Source organism: Geospiza fortis, unplaced genomic scaffold (assembly GCF_000277835.1).
Source record: "Geospiza fortis unplaced genomic scaffold, GeoFor_1.0 scaffold41, whole genome shotgun sequence".
NCBI classification, from domain to species: domain Eukaryota; kingdom Metazoa; phylum Chordata; class Aves; order Passeriformes; family Thraupidae; genus Geospiza; species Geospiza fortis.
In genome coordinates this window covers 11,342,136-11,359,663 of record NW_005054299.1, presented here as the reverse complement: position 1 = coordinate 11,359,663, position 17,528 = coordinate 11,342,136, and the positions used below count along the sequence as shown (strand labels likewise).

The 17,528-nt window shown below is 41.1% G+C and overlaps 1 protein-coding gene across 2 annotated transcripts in view; it reads left to right on the top strand.

Moving 5' to 3' along the window:
* DAAM2 (dishevelled associated activator of morphogenesis 2) overlaps nucleotides 1-17,528 on the top strand; it is a 203,397-nt gene that overhangs the window by 96,212 nt on the left and 89,657 nt on the right. For both annotated transcript variants that reach the window (XM_031060132.1, XM_031060127.1), the window contains one exon: nucleotides 9,680-9,769. In XM_031060132.1, the coding sequence (XP_030915992.1) occupies nucleotides 9,680-9,769 (90 nt within the window). The remainder of the gene's footprint in view (nucleotides 1-9,679; nucleotides 9,770-17,528) is intronic.

The following is a 17,528-nucleotide window of genomic DNA, read 5'->3' as shown; positions in this document are numbered from 1 at the left end:
CATAGAGGGCACCACTGCCTCTTCATCATCTCTACCTGACCTTTCTAAAGTGTCTTCTGTTCCGGCTCAGAGGAGCCACCTCTGTGATGCCAGTGAGATCAAAGCCCTGCAGGTGTGTGCACATCTTAAACTCCTCTTGTTTATTCCCCATGCTACATGATAGATGGAGGCATTTTAGTAGGGTCTCTGATGAATCTTACTTACTGGCAGCAGTGCTTGGAATTCCTTTTTGCTGCTCTCCAGGTGCTCTCCTGCTGACATGTTATCCCTGTCTAGTAGACACTAGACATCTGTTGCTGACACTGACATCAAATTGGTAGGAGTGGATGGACTGAGGCTTCCTTCCCCAGCAACTTTAGTTTAAAGCCTTCTTCACCATCTTCATGACATGGTAACTGAAGATGCTCTTCCCCTTCTCTGACAGATGGAGCTGTCAGCCCCAGAAGACTAGGTTTATTAAAATGAATCCCATGGTTTAAATAGCTAACACATGGCTGGTGCCACTGGTCCTGTAGCCATTAGTTGATTTAGCAGATTGAACTGGCCCTTTCAAACCCCTTCCCTTTGACCAGGAGAATTGATGGAAAAGATACCTGCCCTCCAGAGTCCCTTACCACAGCCCCCAGAGCTCTGTAATCCCTCTGGATACTCCTCAGACTGCTCCTGCTCATATCACTTGTGCCCACTTGAAACAAAAGCAGTGGATAATAGTCAGCTGACCGTATGAGGCTTGGTAGTCTCTCAGTGATATCCCCAATATGAGCCCTCAGTAAGCAGGACATCTCTCTAGAGTGTGTCACTGGGCACATACCCATACTGCACATATGTTAAAAGATAAGCTTAAAATAAGGTGGGAAAAATGTGTGAAAAAATGATGGCATTCAAGGGGGACAGTTAAAACTCCTTTTAATAGCAAGTCTGGTAATTCAGGACAGAAAGCAGCCAGGAACAGTTTTTTCAGAGAAAAAAATAGGGATTATAGTTGAGCATGAGTGAACATAAGTCATGCAGGTTTGAGGGGTTTTGTCTAAAAAAAAAGGTCATTGACTATGTGGATTATATAACCAGAAGGGCAGTCTGGAAGATGCATGAAATAAACTTTGCACTCAGCTTTGGTAAGGTCTCAGCTGGAGCACTGTCCTCACTTTTGAACAGTGCAATTCAAGAAAGATGTACTTTGCCTGGGTAAAGGCCAGAAGTCAATTAGAAGAGGAGTGAGAGATCCAAAGGACATATCCTCAAAGAAAGACTGAGAGATGGGTTTGTTTAGCCTCAATGAGAAGGGACATTACAACAGTCTTTAACAGCCACAGAAACGGTTATCAAGAGGAAGGAAAAAAATCTGCTCACCACATTAGTGGTTGATAGGGCCGGAAGTAATAGGCTTAAATTGCAGCAGCAGGGATTTAGATTAGACATGAGCCTGACCATTCAGTTTTCATCCCTGTCCCTCTCATTGGGCTCATTTAAATTCGCTGACATGGACATGCAGCCCACCTTAACAGAAAGCTGTGATGACAGACAGCTGTTTTACATTACTGTTCTCATATGCCCAGTCATATCCGTGGAATGTCCCTCTTGCTCTACCTGTATTATAGCCCTGCATATGAGAGTGTGTGTCTGAGTCTTGATCTCTTTCTCTCTCTTAACACCTGTGTGTATTGTTGCATGAAGTACTGAAGGTACTGTTTTTCCTCATTCTTTCTCTTTCTGTTTGGCCCAGCAGATTGTTGTCTCAAGCATGTGATTTGCCTGTGAAGGACAGAAAAATGAACAGCAGATGCTGTTTCAAGTGGTCTGTGAGAGGGGATTGCCACAACAGGCCTTGCTGGTTATGTGTACTTGTGTGCTGTCAAGTCACAGAGAACTTTGAGGAGTAGGAGAAGGACAGGATTTAACTCTTCTCCAGGAAACAAGGAAGCAATTAACCAGTGATTAAGAAGGGGAAAAGAAAGCAGTATAATGAGGGGTGCATTTGGGGATGAGAGGGAGCCATGTTAGTTGACTTTGTGTGTGAAGAATTTCTCCACCAAAAAACTGTGCCTTTCATGGATGCTGCTGCTAAGCCTTATGAATGAGTAACTTCTGTGTTGGCAGGGTAGAGGAGAAACACATCTTTGAGTATGTAAACATCAGGTGCTTTCTGTCTTGTACTGTTATGACTGAGAATCAAGAGATTTGGGCCCCTAGTACTGAAGGGGTTTTAAAGCTGCAACTTTTTGAAAAAGCAAGGAGGAAAAGAGTTTAATGAGAATCGCAGCCTTTTGTTTGTCTGCTTCTCTGCTTTACAGTCAGATCCGTGGCAGTAGCTGAAATGTAAACATTGCTTCCTCTGCCAACAGGCTGGGTTAGCAATTCATGTGTGCACAGTGGTTTCCTAATGCACAAATGTGATGATAAAACATTGCGGGTATGGGCCGATGTTATGTGATATGCCTTGTGTGTATAGTTCTTGTGTATGTAAGGTGTGGGAGGCATGCATATCTGCACATACACACACTATGTGTATGCAAATACATGGAACCCAGTGATGTTTCACCATGATGAACCTAATTCTTACCAGTTGTAAAACTGATCAAAATGTTACTCCCATGCCTCTCACAGCGTGCTGCTCGTGTGCTTTACAAAGGCTGCTTTTAATTCAAAGGGTTAGGATGAGAGAGAAGAGCTTGAGGGGAGGGACTGGCTTGTTTTGGGGTTCATTTTGCTTTTTACTTCATGGGTTGTCTGTGGCTTAGCACATAAACCAGGTGCCCTAGTGACAGTTTTTGACCAATGTGTTTCACCTGGAGATATGCTGGCTGTGTGAGTGGTAATGCTGTTGGCTGATCAAAAATTTTTGCACTGTTCATTGCTCCAGTTTGTACTGGAGTGTAGGTGGTTTGTGCAGTCAAATGAGCCTCATTCACTGACAGTTCAGACAGGCAGTCTTTCACAACGCCACATCGACCTCCTCAGCATTGGAAATGAGCATTCTTCCTGCAGGCTACCTCTTACATGTCAGCCTGGGGAGCTGCAATGAACAAAACAGTGGAAGGAAAACTGCAGGGGAACAAGCTTATGCTGTCCCCTGGAGGTAGACACAGTGATTAAATAGGGAAGGTTTATCTCTCTATTTGAAGGATTTGTAAGTTCTTTGCAAAGAGACTGAGATCTGAGTAAGATTGTTTTGGTTCATTACTCTATTCATTCACTACACTTATCTCTGAAACAGCTTTTTGGACAACTGCCTCTGGACTTATGACAAGAGCATTTCTGCTACTCCCTTTTTGGTGGGCACAGCTTGAATGTGAGCAATCAGACTAACCTGCTTGTTATTTGCCAATGGAATCTGGCATAGGCAGCATGAAACAAAATATAACAGGAATATAAACGTTTCTGGGGCTGTTGTTAATGTGAAACTGCAGCTTTCAGTCATGTGTTAGCAATGTGGTCCTACTCGGTCCCTTTTTTAAAGTGGTAGTAGTTATGCTGGATAAGATTCCCTATTCCAAAAGCTTGTAGTGTGCTGCTGACAACCTTGCCCCTGATCTCCTTCCACTGCTTCTTTTTCTTCTGAAGTCCCAGGCATGTCAGTACCCTCTGTTTCATGTTTGCTTGAGTTGCCTTTCAGCATTGATTAACCCACCATCAATGATCCTCTTGAAGTAATTACACATGAACATGAACCTTCTCTGGGGCCTGCCAGTGGATGCTGGATAGGATCCCACAGTGTGTCACAGTCATTGTTTACTTTGTACAAGATTTAAACAAAGTTCTTCAGAGCATAAGGCTGTCAGGTGCTAAGGCACTTGGGAGCATTAGTGGAACTGGAATGTGGCCTCTTTGGGGACATGGTGACAGACATCTATATAAATGACCTTGGGGAACCTGAAGTAACAGATATCATACTGGACAGGGAATTTATACTGGCAGCAGTGCATTATAATTGATTTTGTAACTTGGGTGGATTTGGTGCTGTTAAAAGACTGAGAGAGAATGATTGATGAGGTGGATAAGGGAGAGTGCATTGGTACTTGACAGGTGAAAAAGGTCAAGGGGAATGAGAAAAAGATTAGTGAGGGGAAAAAGAAATGGTAGGTGTGTACAAGAGAAAGAAAAAAAGGAATATGAATATGAACGTGGGAATGAAAGGAATATGGGAATATGGACAGCAAGCAATAAAATAAAATAATATGAAAATGAATGTACCCTTGAAACCTAAATTTTTGAAGTGAGCATTCCAGGCAAGTTATTAAAATAAGTAGTCTTCAAATTGTAAAGCCTGTCCTAGAGTGTGTAAAATCTCAGTTTTCCTTACTGGTGACTCACAAAGAATCATTAAAGGTAATGCTGGTGTGATGGAGCAAACTGCACAAAAAATATAGCAAATACCATCGTTATCACCATCTTGAAAGAGACAATAAATCACCTGTAACACAAAATCAGCCAGGCTGTTTGAGGTAGGGAGTTGGAAAATGTTTGACCATCTACAAAGCTGTTTCTGTGGCTTTGTATTTTGCAGGGTTTCACACAGCCTTCTGAAACTTTCAGTGCTGGTCAGAGGTCAAATAACTGCTGCCCTCATCTGTTCTGGAAGTTCTAAAGTTTTCATTTTGAGTTTAACAAAGAAGAGTAGAGTTTCTGGGGAGCTTTTCCAGTTTGTGCCATCTGGTTCCCAAGGAGCCTGTTAATGTCAAGACCTGGCTGTCCTTTTGCTTGAGTACACATCAGCTGTTAAAGAACCAATCAATGCAACAGAGCTGTAATCAGACAGTCAAAATAGGCATCTCTGAGCAGTGGGAGTGTTGAAGCCTGTTTGCCTATGAGTTATTTCTTAGTGTTGGATTCTGTGTTGTAAAATAAAGATTGATTTCATGTCAAAGCTATTTCATTTGAGGATCATAAAAGCATATAATTTTAAAATAATGCTTACATAGTTGCCTGAATATGTTTGTAGGTAGAAATAAAGTTTAAAAAAATCAGAATATGCTTATATATCATTAACATCTCTCAGTCACAAAGATAGCAATTAAATGTGAAACACAGGCCTGGGGAGGATGCTTGTAGACAGACTACTCTCCGAAGAGAGTAAATAAGAGAAACTGTGACCTACAGGTAAAAAAAATTAAAAGTGTAATGCAACTCTCTGTAGCTGAAATTACAAGAAATTGATGAAATAAGACAGTTATCCAACTGAACATAAGAAAATAGGCAAAATGTCCTCTTCCTTCTGGCAAAATATTTGTTATGCCCATATTAATCAAGTTATTGCCTGCAGTAGACATATCATATGAGGAGTCTGGTTTCATAATGCTGGAAATGCTATGCATGACTCATTAAACATTTATGAGGACAAAACAAAACATCATCAACAACAACAAAACAACCCAGTAGCCTGTAAAGGTTTGGTTGGTTGGTTGTTTTGGTTTGTTGATTTTTGTATTTTGCAAAACAAAGCAGCTTTCTGACCTCAAGTCAGTGAGAAACTCCCCATGACTGGAATGTCCAGCAGCCAGTGGACCTGGGACAAGTAGAATGAGAAACTGAAACTGAGGATGTCTCCTCCCATGAGTGTCCAAATATCCCTGGAGAACCAAGTTTGGGGCTCTTGGCCTCTGTGATTCTGACTTCAAATCAGGGGATGCTGAAGACCAGAAACTGTGGTTCTCTGTATACTTATGGCCTTGAGGTTTCTCCTTTAGAGAGGCAGGCATGTTGGTAGGTGTTAACAGTTCACCTTTAGTGGGTCTCTCTCCAAGTGAACCACTCTTCTACTTTACCAAAATCTTACTGTTTCCCTTTATTAATTTCATTTTGTGTCACTAAACAAAGAACTGCCCAGTCTAGGTTAGAAATGCTTTTCTAGAGCTTTGAATATTGTTACTGAGCTGGTGGCTGCCCAGCATCTAATCCAGCTTTCACGCTCTGATGAATGCTCCCAAAAACAAGGGACATAATGTGGTTTTAAATCCTGCAAAATACTGGATTTATGTTTCCTATCCATTCCTCCTTCTTGTTCTGTTTCTTTGTCTCTTATTTCCTTGGGTTGCAGCCATTTTGAATGGAGGCCATCTTCTCTTTTGGCCTGAGAACTGGACTGGAAGCATTTGAACCTCAAATCCAGTTCCAGTTCTTTTTAAATGTTTTATCATTGAAATTCAATCTACATGAGTAAAGAAAATGCCCACAAGAAAGTGAAAATTAACTGAATTAACTACCACTAGATAAAATAAAATAGGAAATAAATGAAGGAGAGAAACGTACACACTATTAACTAGGCATGCTTTACGTCGTCCTCAGTCCAGCCTGGCAAATATCCTTTTAATCTCTGTTTCATGCAACTTCCAGCATTTTTAAGAGCCAGGAGGCTGAGTTCTGTTGAGCAGGGTCACGCTGGCATGAATTGCTGGAACCAAGGAGCCCATCCAAGGTGTAGAAGGGGACTACAATGTTTCTATTGGGAAGCTTGCACAGGTGCTGGAGAAGGGAGTTTTCCCTGCTTTGTTCTGACTGACCCTTTTTTCCTTATCCTTTACAATTGCTCCCTGGGCATTCAATCCCATTGGCTTCCTTAGTCTGGCTCCAACCCCAGTCTTGATGGCTGCATTCAGTTTGTCATTCTTCCACTTTCCTGCCGAATTTGGCAACTCCTTTTTCTTTTCAATAGCCACTTGCCATCACTGAGCTAACTCTGCACTCTGAATTTCTGTATGCTGACAGATCTGCTTCTATCATTGGGTCAGAATGACCTGTTCACTAACCAAATTACCCTCCTGAAATTTATTCTTTCTGTTGTTTCTCCTGCTTCCCTCCTAGGCAGCAGGTTTCCTTATGTGCTGTCTATTAGGATCCTGAGTCAGAATAGAAAAACAGCCTGCCTAATTCAGGGTCTTTTTTCTTAGCTAAATCCATGGTTTTCCTCTGCAGTCACAGTGATCTTTTCTTCATCTTTTATAGAATGGCAGAGGTAAAATGATTTGGAGAGTTCCAGAAGAAGGTGTCATGTCTCTATGTCTCTTGTATTTTGCAGGGGTTTCTTGGTTTTTTTTTTAATAGGGTAGGCTTTGATTGACGGTGTAGGTAGATGAGGACATGCAGGCCTCTTCAGTTCTTCCTACTCCTTTCTTCTTCTCAGTGAAGGAGCATACCTTGCTGAACCCTAACTTCAGGAAACAGAGTTGAGGAGCTTGAGTACTGCTTTGTGTTCTGGAGATATTTATTTCCCTGCTGAATATTTGTACTTGCTCCCTGCCCATCTGGCCTGGGTGTTAGAACCCAGCATTTTACCTCCTAACAAAGACATGCACAAACTTTCAAAATTAAGGGTAAGGCATTTTTCATGTGCTGTTTTCCTGGCAGGTGTGTTTGGGTCCACCTCCGGTGATCCCCTTATGCCTAGAAACCCTGAACAGTTTCCTTGTTACTATGCTATCTGAGCTATTTTGATGACTTCTAAAGTTCTTTTGGCTTCCTCTACCCTCCTGAGTCACAATAATGCAGGATGCACTATTTTCCCTCTGTATCTTCCACCCTTTCAAACTAACTTTCTAGGCTTCTGTCCTGAAAAGCATGTCATGATGCAAAATTATGTGACTGGAAGTTGTATATTATTACTGTCCTATTAAAAGGAGATTTATCTTTATATCCCTGATACTGCCAGTATCCAGGGCAGTGTCTAGAAGCTGCAGTGTTAGAACCCTGTCCTCAGGGTCATTTTAGTCAACAGGTACATTATTTGATGAAATGGTTATTTTGAACTGTATTGATTGAGATCTTCATTTAGTTTGGTGCACAGCCGCTGTGCAGAGCTTCTGCTGCTTGTCTGATCTGCCAGCAGACTCCAGAAAAAGAGCTATGGATTAAAAAACCAAGTTAGCTGCTCTGTATTACAAAAAAAAAAAAAAAAAGGTAAGAGCATTCATTAAGCAGGTCAATAGAACAATCATATTTTTTTCTAAGAATTAAGCTAAGCCCAGACAGCTCATGTATATTCTGGCTTCTATGGTGGTTCTTCCAAACTTGGCATTTCTGATTCTCTATCTGCCCCTCCTTTCCCTTACACATGCTTGACCTCTAGCAGCATTCCTTTGCTTGTCTTAAAGCCTTACATGTAGTTTCACTCTCCCTCTCCCCCCAAGAATGTGATCCTGGCCTGAGTTTTCTAATTGTGTATAGCAAGGATAAAACTCCTTGCCTCGCTTGGCTGCCCCCTTGTTTGGAAACTCACACTAAACATTTCCACATGGTTTGCACTCTTTTTGCACAGCTAATTTTTTTTCCCTTTAAACTTTTTCTTGTTTAAAATAACCCTCCAGCTTCTTCTACCTTGGGCTGCTGGCACTGACCTCGCCTTGTTACTGTTTGCATTTCTTTTGTACCTTTTTGCAGCTTAAATCTCTGTGGGCTTTTAAATCTGTCAGCAGCCGCTACCAGGCTCAGTGTGTAATTTTGCTCACTGTTTTCACAAGTTTCCCAGCCCTGAAGACTTTCCAAATGAGCCATTGTTGGGCTGAGTTAAAGAGGTATTGTCTCTGCTTGGACAAGGTTAGTGTGGGTGCCAGAATCTGTGTGTGCAGCATTTTAGTGCCACAATGTCATCTTGATATAGGACCCCTGGACACTTCCTTCTCCAAATATTTCAAATACATAGGAAAAAATCTCAAACCCCTGCCAAAACTGATTCCTTGAAACATTACTGGAAGATTTTCTTTATATTCCTGAAACTCTTAATTTAGACATCTTCATCTGTCCTTGCTCATATAGTCTGCCTGCCCTGAAGGCCATTATTTTTTGTTTAGTTCTCTTTATTAGCACCTAAAACTGGCAGCTTTGATTGGAGCCCTGTTCTGGTCAATACTGGATTAACACGGAGGAAGTAGCAATCTCTTATTTGATAGTTTTAGAGACACACATTGGAAAAGAGTCTGCTGTTATTCTCCTTTTACAGAGGAGTAACCAAAGCGGTGGAATTTGGCGCTCAGTTCCAGATCGCAGTATTATCCTTCATTTTACTATTGTAAGCTTGGCTCAGCTCTAAGAGGGTATGTTCTGCTGAACTCACTTTTCTTAACAGAGACTGAATATGCTGCTCTGATCAACCTGATGAGGCACTGTGGAGTTCTGTCCTTTATGTCTGAAATGCTGGGTGCCTTTGATGGGGACTATGTGGTTTAGAGAACAAACATCTGGAGAAACATTTCAGCCTGTAGGTTGCTGATGACATGACAACTGTCTCATAGCCTTTGCTTGAAAGATAGAAAGAAAATAGTTCAATTTCTCTGCAAGAAGAGCAATTTGGTATTCCCAGCCAGGAAAAAAAAGACATATCAAACTTCCAGCCTTTCTCTAAGGGTCATAACAAATTGTCTGTGTTACATAATCCAGTGCTTTGAGTTTTTCACTTCGTCCTATTCATGTGATCCTTCCCATCCTTCACTCATCATTAGTAATGGAAGTTTGACATGGGAGTTGTTCAGGCTGCCTCTCTTCAAAGGTTGTGCTCTGACAGGGAGAACTCAAGGTAGCAAGGAAATCATCACGAAACCAGTAATCTTTGGAGTGTTTGGGAGCCGCTAAGTCCTCTTGATTGAAGACTAGTCAAACATGCCTGATCCAAAAACCTCTCAACCTATTAGAACTTACCAATGCAGCTGATGATTGGTTTTTTACTGTTTTTTTTTTTTTTCTCCATCTCCAGGATGAATTGGATCTCACAGACAAGAACAGAGAGGCTATGTTTGCACTCCCTCCGGAGAAGAAATGGCAGATTTACTGCAGCAAAAAGAAGGTACTAATGTTGTCCTCATTGGAGTATCTCACCAATTAATTCTGTGTGCATGTTCATAACTGCATCTTGATTTGAGCTATGTGTTTATCTACTGTTTATTCAAGAACATGAGTAAGTGATGGAAGGATTTTTATCAGCATGGATATGGAACAATTTTTTGATTTGTGATTTCTGAAGAGGGTCTTAACATCTTAAAATAGTACACTGTTCCAGTTTGAATCGTTTATGTGTTTGGGGTTTTTTTGTTTTCTTGCTTGTTTGGGGCTTATGGGGGGGATTGGGTTTGTTTGTTTGTTTTTTCTTTGAGCTGAAAAAACAGCTATAATGGAAATGCATTAAGGAATTTTTAAAAACTTTTGTAGGTTGCTTAAAATAGAAAAAGTATTGCTGAAGTCTTTCAGAATGTCTTCAAATATCTGTAAAGTACACAACAATAGTGATGTCTTAAAACTTGGTAGTTCAAGGTCTTCCAGAGTTTGTAGGAAATGTTCCACAGTGCACTGGAAAGCAAGGAGCGCCTGCTCGTAACACTTCTCTCTTCAAGGTCTTCAAATTTCTGACAAACCAGTAAAGGGATGATAAATCAGAGGTTGATCAATCACACTAATCTTTTGTTGCTGGCAGAACAATGGCCAAGTGAATGGATAAGTTGGGTCATTGCTGTGAAACTTCTAAAAAAGGAATTTCTGCATTGGAAGAGTTTTGCTGCTCTAGGAAACACAAGGTCAGAAATGAAGATAACCCCAATAGCATGTATTTATTAGCCATACATGTTAGGAGGAAAAAGCTGTGGTGGGTTTGTTGGTTAATTTTATTTCCCAAGTGTGCAACTCATGCTATGATAGCATCAGTCTTTAAACATAAATCTGCATAATAGAAGGTAGAAGAGGAGGTTTAGACTTCAATACTGAACCTGGCAGATTTAAATCCTGCTCATGGTCCTTCTGGAGGCTGTGTTTGCTGCCTTTTTGTCTCCAAGTGGGGGCAGTGAGCTTTTTTACCATGTAATTAAAGAAAACTAGTCCAATCAGGGTGTTTTGCCTTCAGGGTTTTTTTGTTGGTCGGTTGGGGATTTTTTTAACTTCAGACAGGGAGGTTAATAGAAATCAATTAATTACAGTGGCTCTGAGCTAGCAGTAGAGCACAAGAGCAGTCTAGGCTCCATTGTCTTCCGTGCTATCGCCATTCCTTTTTCCTGCTGGTACACAGTGCTTGCAAGTGGAGGGAAGGTGCAGGCTGCTGTGATTAATGTCTGCTTTACATTTTTGCTGGCCAGCTCAACTGGGTTTTTCAGCTCTGGTAGGAGAGGATCTATTGGTAGCTGTCATAGAGGCATCTTACCTCCCAGACCAGTCAGTCTTGGCAAGAAGATTTGGGCTTTAATGTGTTTAGTATGTTGGTTGGATTCACTCATTATGTTGGGGATTTTGTTTTTTGGGGGTTTTTTGTTTGTCTGTTTTCCCCTGTGTTCTACAGCAGTGGCTTTGCTGTAAGAATTTTAAAGACTTCAAAGTTAAAGAAGCTGCATACTGGAAAATCTCCATAATGCACTTATAATGCAACTTCAGTTAGCTGAACTCCAGCTATCCAAAATGATGTGCTAACTGGGATGGGATACCATTGCCAGATGTCCATTCATTACATTGTAGATACTTTCAATTACTTGAAACCTTAACTGTCCAGTGTTATTCCTTGTTTCCCTCATAGGCAGCCAGATGATTGGTGATGACATCTCTCTCTAGCCCACTACCTAATCCACCTATCATTGTTTTGCAGTAACAGAGAAGCCTGTGCCAGGCTTCACTTGAAAGCAAAGCCCCCTTTTCCCTGAAGAATTTTCAGTCTAATTTTAGCCACAAAGGGGCCAATTTCTTAGTTGGCAGAACACTTCCAGCTATCCAGGACAAGCCCTCAGAGGTCTCTGTCTTGCTGATGTTGGGTTCTTGGCAAGCAGGGCCCTATGCTTTGAGATATGACAAGTGGAAACAATATCAACTACAAGGTCAAGTGCAGACTGAGCCAACTGTTCTCAATTGTTAATCTCAGGTGCCTTTTCTAGTCTAAAAGTAATGGAAAGTCAAGAGCTTCCTGATTTCTCTAAAGGTGGTGAGATTAGTGTGCTGCCTTAAATAAGCAAATGTCACTTGCAAAAATGAAGATTAGTCATTGTTGTAGACACACATTTATCTTGGCAGTCAGATGTTAGATGTAATCTTCTATGGTATTTGATTCCAATGTTGTGGCAGAAAGTCACTATTGTATTACAAAACTCATTCCACCTGTTCCTAATATCAAGCCTTTCTGAAGAAATGGAGGAAGGCAGGTAGATCTGTGCACTGAAAGTTTTATGCCATGGGCACAGCTCGCCAGCCAACAGCCCACAGTAATCAAAGGTGGCTGAATTCTGAACTGAAATTTCATAATTGTGCGTGATAGCTACAGAGTAGCATTCACACAGTATTTCACAGCCATGCTTGCTTTGGTCACTTTTGGCTAGTCTGGGTTCATATTTGAGACCATTAGTATTAAAAACAAATCACTGATTATTTGACCTAAAAGAGTAGCTCTAGCTAGCAGCTCTAGTGGATGCTTTGCTCTCATTGTGGAATAGCTGTTTATAAGGAATGAAGGCTGGTCTGTTGGAAAATGTTAATGTCTTCCCAATCTCAGCTGTTTTCTACCTTGACATTAATCAGTCCAGGATGGACAATGAGAAATGCAGTTGGCTTGATTTGCATCAGAAGAATCATTGGTTAGTCACCACTGATGGCACGCTGACCCTCTACCCAAACCACCGGTACGTGTTTTAGATTGCCTCTTCCTCTGTAGAAGGAGCTTCCACTGATATTGTTAAGTAAGGCCATATGTAGAAAACACAAATTATAGCATCCTTCCTAAGTTCAGGTACTTTATTCTGGTTTTGTTTAGAATAATCCTCATGTCTCACCATAAGCTGAAATTTATACTTAGATAAAACACCTCTGTAACTCCTCTCTCTAGATTTGCTACCAGATATAAGTTTTGCAAGAATTAAATCAAGCACTAGACCAAGATTTCAAATATATTTATTTACAAATTTCCAATGTCATAGTTTAGAAAACCAGTGTTCTTCAGTGCTGTTTTACCAGGAGCTGACACTAACATACATACCCTCATTAAGTAGCAATCAAATAGTTATATGGAACAAAGAAATTGTTAGCTCATTTGTCTCATCTATAAACAAGCTTTTCTGGGATCCCAAAAAGTGTTAAAAGTGCAGGTATTGCACTGCTTCAGCACACGTTGCTTTGGATGCAGCCTGTGTTTCTAAGAACGAGGCCTCATTGTGCAGGCCATAGCTCATTGCCTTCTGAACAGCCCTACAAGCTGTTAGACTTATTGCTATTGGAAAGCAAGTCGTTTTCTTTTTATGGCCTTTCCTGCCTCCAGAGACTAATTTGTATGACTTTGGCTGAGCAGATTTTAGTAGCAAGCACACACATTTTGCACAGTTAAACAGGTTAGGTTTTTTTTCCACTTCTGTCTTTGTGGAAAAAAATTGGTAGCAAAGCTTTTTCCAAAATAGAGTCAGACAGGACTAGCTGTATCATGCAGCTTCTTTCTAATCAAACAAAAAAAATCCCAACAAAAATCTCAATTCCTCAATTCTGATAATATGTTGAGATCTCCAAAATATCTCGGTGTTATCTTGTACTCTTGTGATTTTAGTGGTATCCTAGAATAGTTGCTTTGAGTTGATTGTGCTTTATCTACTAAAGGGAGATTATTTAAACTCAAGTAGTGAGGTAATAAGGCAGCACACTGAAACTTTCTGGAAGTAGACATTCATGGCATCTGAGAAAAAGTACATACTTGTAATATGTAAATTTATTCTACTTTTTCTATTATGGGAAAGAGATTCTCCACAGTATCAAAATATGATATAAAAATTGAGGAAAATTTACCTGAACCATAGTCTGTAACAGCCAATATGCAGAAAATAAAAGAATATCCTTCATGACATCATCCTCTGCAATTATTTTTTAAAATATCTATTAATTATATTTTTCACCTACCTGATGGCTATAAAAACTAATGAACTGGATATGAAAGTAGGAGTCGGCAAACTCCTTGGTTCCAAAATGTCTTTGATTTAAATTGTTTTATACTTTCAAAAAACTGTCATTGTTATGTTTATGCATAAATGCGTTTCTCTCTACCTGAAGGAAAGATGATTGGTGATGACATAGGTAGTTAGGAAACCTTTTGGAAGCATTTTGGCCATGCCATCGTCTTATACCTTTTCCCTGCACTATTTACACATGCCTTGGATACATACAGCATTCCTTTCTCCTTTCCCCTTTTTTTTTCCTAAGATATATGTTGAAATATCTGAATATATTTTCAAATCAAGCACTGTTCATTCTTTTTCTTTACTGCACTTACCTGTCTTCTGTGATGATCTTGTGGTGAAGTTTCTGTGTTTCGGTGAGCCCACTGTAAGGAGTGGGAAGGACAGAGGAGAAGGCACTTTTGTGCATTGCACAATCATTAAGGAGTCCAAGTCCTTTGGGCTGAGGTCACAGATTGGTGCTGAACCATGGAAGCTGCAGTCCAGGTGCAGAATACCCCAGGTGTTCTCCTAAAAAGATTTACACCTCTCTCACAAAGAAGCACCACCACTTTGCATTCAGTTCTTTTTTGCTAACATCAGGGCTGCATCCTCATAGGCTTTGAAATGCTCTTGAGAATCCTAGCCTTAGTGGGACATCTACTTTTAGTAGTTTTACTACCGTCTTTTTATACCATTTGCAGCTCATTTTCACAAACTCCCACTTTGGTCCCATGTTGCCTGTCTAGCATTATTGAAGATAATGTCTACATGTCTGGTTTGGGCTTTTTTTCATTCTTTGAGAGTTTATGTTTGAGCTTTGCCCTTGAAGTTTGGGTTGTCAGCAAAATGTCGCCATAAAAAGTATGGCTTGATATTGTGCAGCTGGATATAGAGTAAGATACTTTGAAATCTGCTGGAGGGATCTAAGCTGCTTTTGCAGCTTTTTACATAATTACCGTAGCCTACCAGGGATGAAGGACAAGATGGATGCAAATATAAAATCTGGAGTCTTCCTTGCCTTTAGGGAAAGCTTTCAGAAGTGAGTGAAAATTTCTCCACTTATTGTTTGCTCTAGGGCTGCTGTGCATCTGTGGTTTTGCCCTGTGAAGCATAGTTTCAGATTGGTTAAGATGGAGAGACAGTTACTTTTGTGAAATATTTCTATGCTAAAGTGAACTGACAGGGCTTTTATTCCAAACCCTTCGTGCTTGTATATAAACTGCCAGCGCATTTTCTTTGCATTTAAGTCTTCACGTGGAGGTTCTAAGAGCAGGAGACTGCATTACACTTGATGTATTTAGATAGGAGTTCACTTCTTCAGGTTCCTGCTTTAAAGGAGGAGATACGTATTGAGATTACAGAATCATAAAATGGGTAAGGGACCACCAGTGGGATCATCTGTGGCAAGCAGGGTCATTCTAGAGCACATGGCAAAGATTGCATCTGGACCATTATTGAATATCTCTGTTGAGGAAAACTCCACAACCTCTCTGGATTACTTATTCCAGTGCTTGGTCACCCACACAGTAAAGAAGTTCTGCCTCATACTGAGGTGAAGCTTTCTGTGCGTCAGTTTCTGCCCATTCCCTCCTGTCCTATTGCTTAGCACCACAAAGAGCCTGGCTCCTCTTGACACCCTTCCTTCAGATACTGTTCCTTCTTGAGGCTGACCAGGCCCAGCTCCCTCAGCCTTTCCCGGTAAGAGAGATGTTCCAGTGCCTTGATCATCTTTGTTACCCTCCACTGGACCCACTCAGGAACTCCACGTCTCTCTCTTGTACTGAGGAGTCAGAACTGGATACAGCACTCCAGATGTGGCCTCACCAGGGCATGAGCCACAGGACACGCTGCTGGCTCGTGTTTGGATGGCTTGTTGTCCCCCAGGACCTCCTTCTCCACAGAGCTGCTTTCCAGCAGGTCAGCCACAGCTGTCAGCCGTGTCCATGGAGTTATTCTGCCTGAGGTGCAGGACCCTGCACTTACAGTTTAATTTCAGACAGTTCCCCTCTGTCCATCTCTCCAGCCTGTAAAGGTCCTTCTGAAGGGCTGTGCAGCACTCTGGGGTATCAGCCACTCCTCCCAGCTTGGGAGGAGTCTGTGAACTTTATGAGGAGGCATCTGCTCCTTCATCCAAGTCACTGATGAACTTGTGAAACAATACTGGGACCCAGTATTGAACCTTGGGGAACATCACTAGTGAAAGGCCTCTAACTAGACCCTGGGCCACTAGATCCCTCTGGGATCTGCCATTCAGCCAGTTCTGAGCTATTCAGGAGATGATACATTTTCCCTAAAGAAGAGAGAAAATGGTTCTTCATCTGGTCTTATTTAGTGATATAGTATGCCAGATGAAGATCACACTATTGTGTTGTCTGAGTGTGGGTTTTTGGTTTTGTATTGTCTGTTCTGAGCTACAAAAGCCCTTTGGGGTTCATCCTTTCTGTATGAAGACTGCCAAGCACGTGGTTGTCCCATAATAGATTAAGTGGGTGGTTTGAAGTTGTATTGTTTTCAATTCTATCTTCTTGCATTATTTTTTCCTCTTTGAAATACTCTTAGAGTCTGTTATTGATCTGGACTATTAAACTGTTTTGGTAATGGATTTATAGCTTTAAGGAGCATTTAATGTGTCCCTCATAAGTTCCTTTCTTTAAAGTTGTTGTTCCATATGTGGTATCTGGGAGCAGCAGACGTGAACACACAAGATGGTTTGCTGCAGTATTTGAGAAGCCATTTGTAAGGTCTCACAGTTTGATGAGTCTTGGATGTGACTTCATGAGAGATTTTCTTTCAGCTCTGCAGGAAGTGTTGAAGGGGAGTATGAGTGGATGTGGGGGTGGGTGCTTTTACTCTCTGTTCCCTGGGAAGTTTGGAAAACACAGGGTAACCCTCACAGCATGTGTGATAGCTTAACAGCAGTAGCAGTTCATGGGCAGTAGTAGGCTGAAGAAGCTGTGTGGGATTTTGAGTGCTTAGTGTAAGCAATCTCACAATTAGCAATATTGATGATTAATCGATGAGGGTGTCTCATGGCCACAGGGCAAAGACCAGCAAAGCCACACTGGATATGAAGAATTATACTTTATCTGGAGTCTTTGGTACATCAGAAAATTGTTTTTCTTCTTACCAATGCTTTGGAAGTTTGTGGCTGAAGTTCAGCTTCAGTCAACATTTTAATTTAACTCAATATTCAAACCTTGACAATGAACTGAACGACCTTAACAAACTTTGACATCAGCTCTGAGTGGGTCCCTTCTTCTCAAGGCCTCTTCCATCCTAAATTGATTTGTCATTCTCTACACTGTTCATAAATCAAACTAAGAAAGCAGCTGTATGGCCCTATAAAGAAAGGGAACATCAATAAGGCTTCATGCAACCTGCTTGTATACTGTCTTGTATTACTGCTGTGAGTCCATCTCCTTGAAACAGGTAGTAGCAGATGCTAATTGGTTCCCTCTCACTGCCTGGGATCCATGGTTTCTTTTTGTCTGGGAAGATTGCATGACTTCCTTAGCTTAGAAGGCTGCTGGTGAAACAGTCTGAAATGTAGAATCTCTCAAATTAATTCTCTGAAAATAGACTTGCTTTCAGTTTGCCTAGGGCTCACTGGAAATCTCATAATGCTGGGAAGTCACAGTGGGAGGATGTTGCCCTTTGCAAACCACG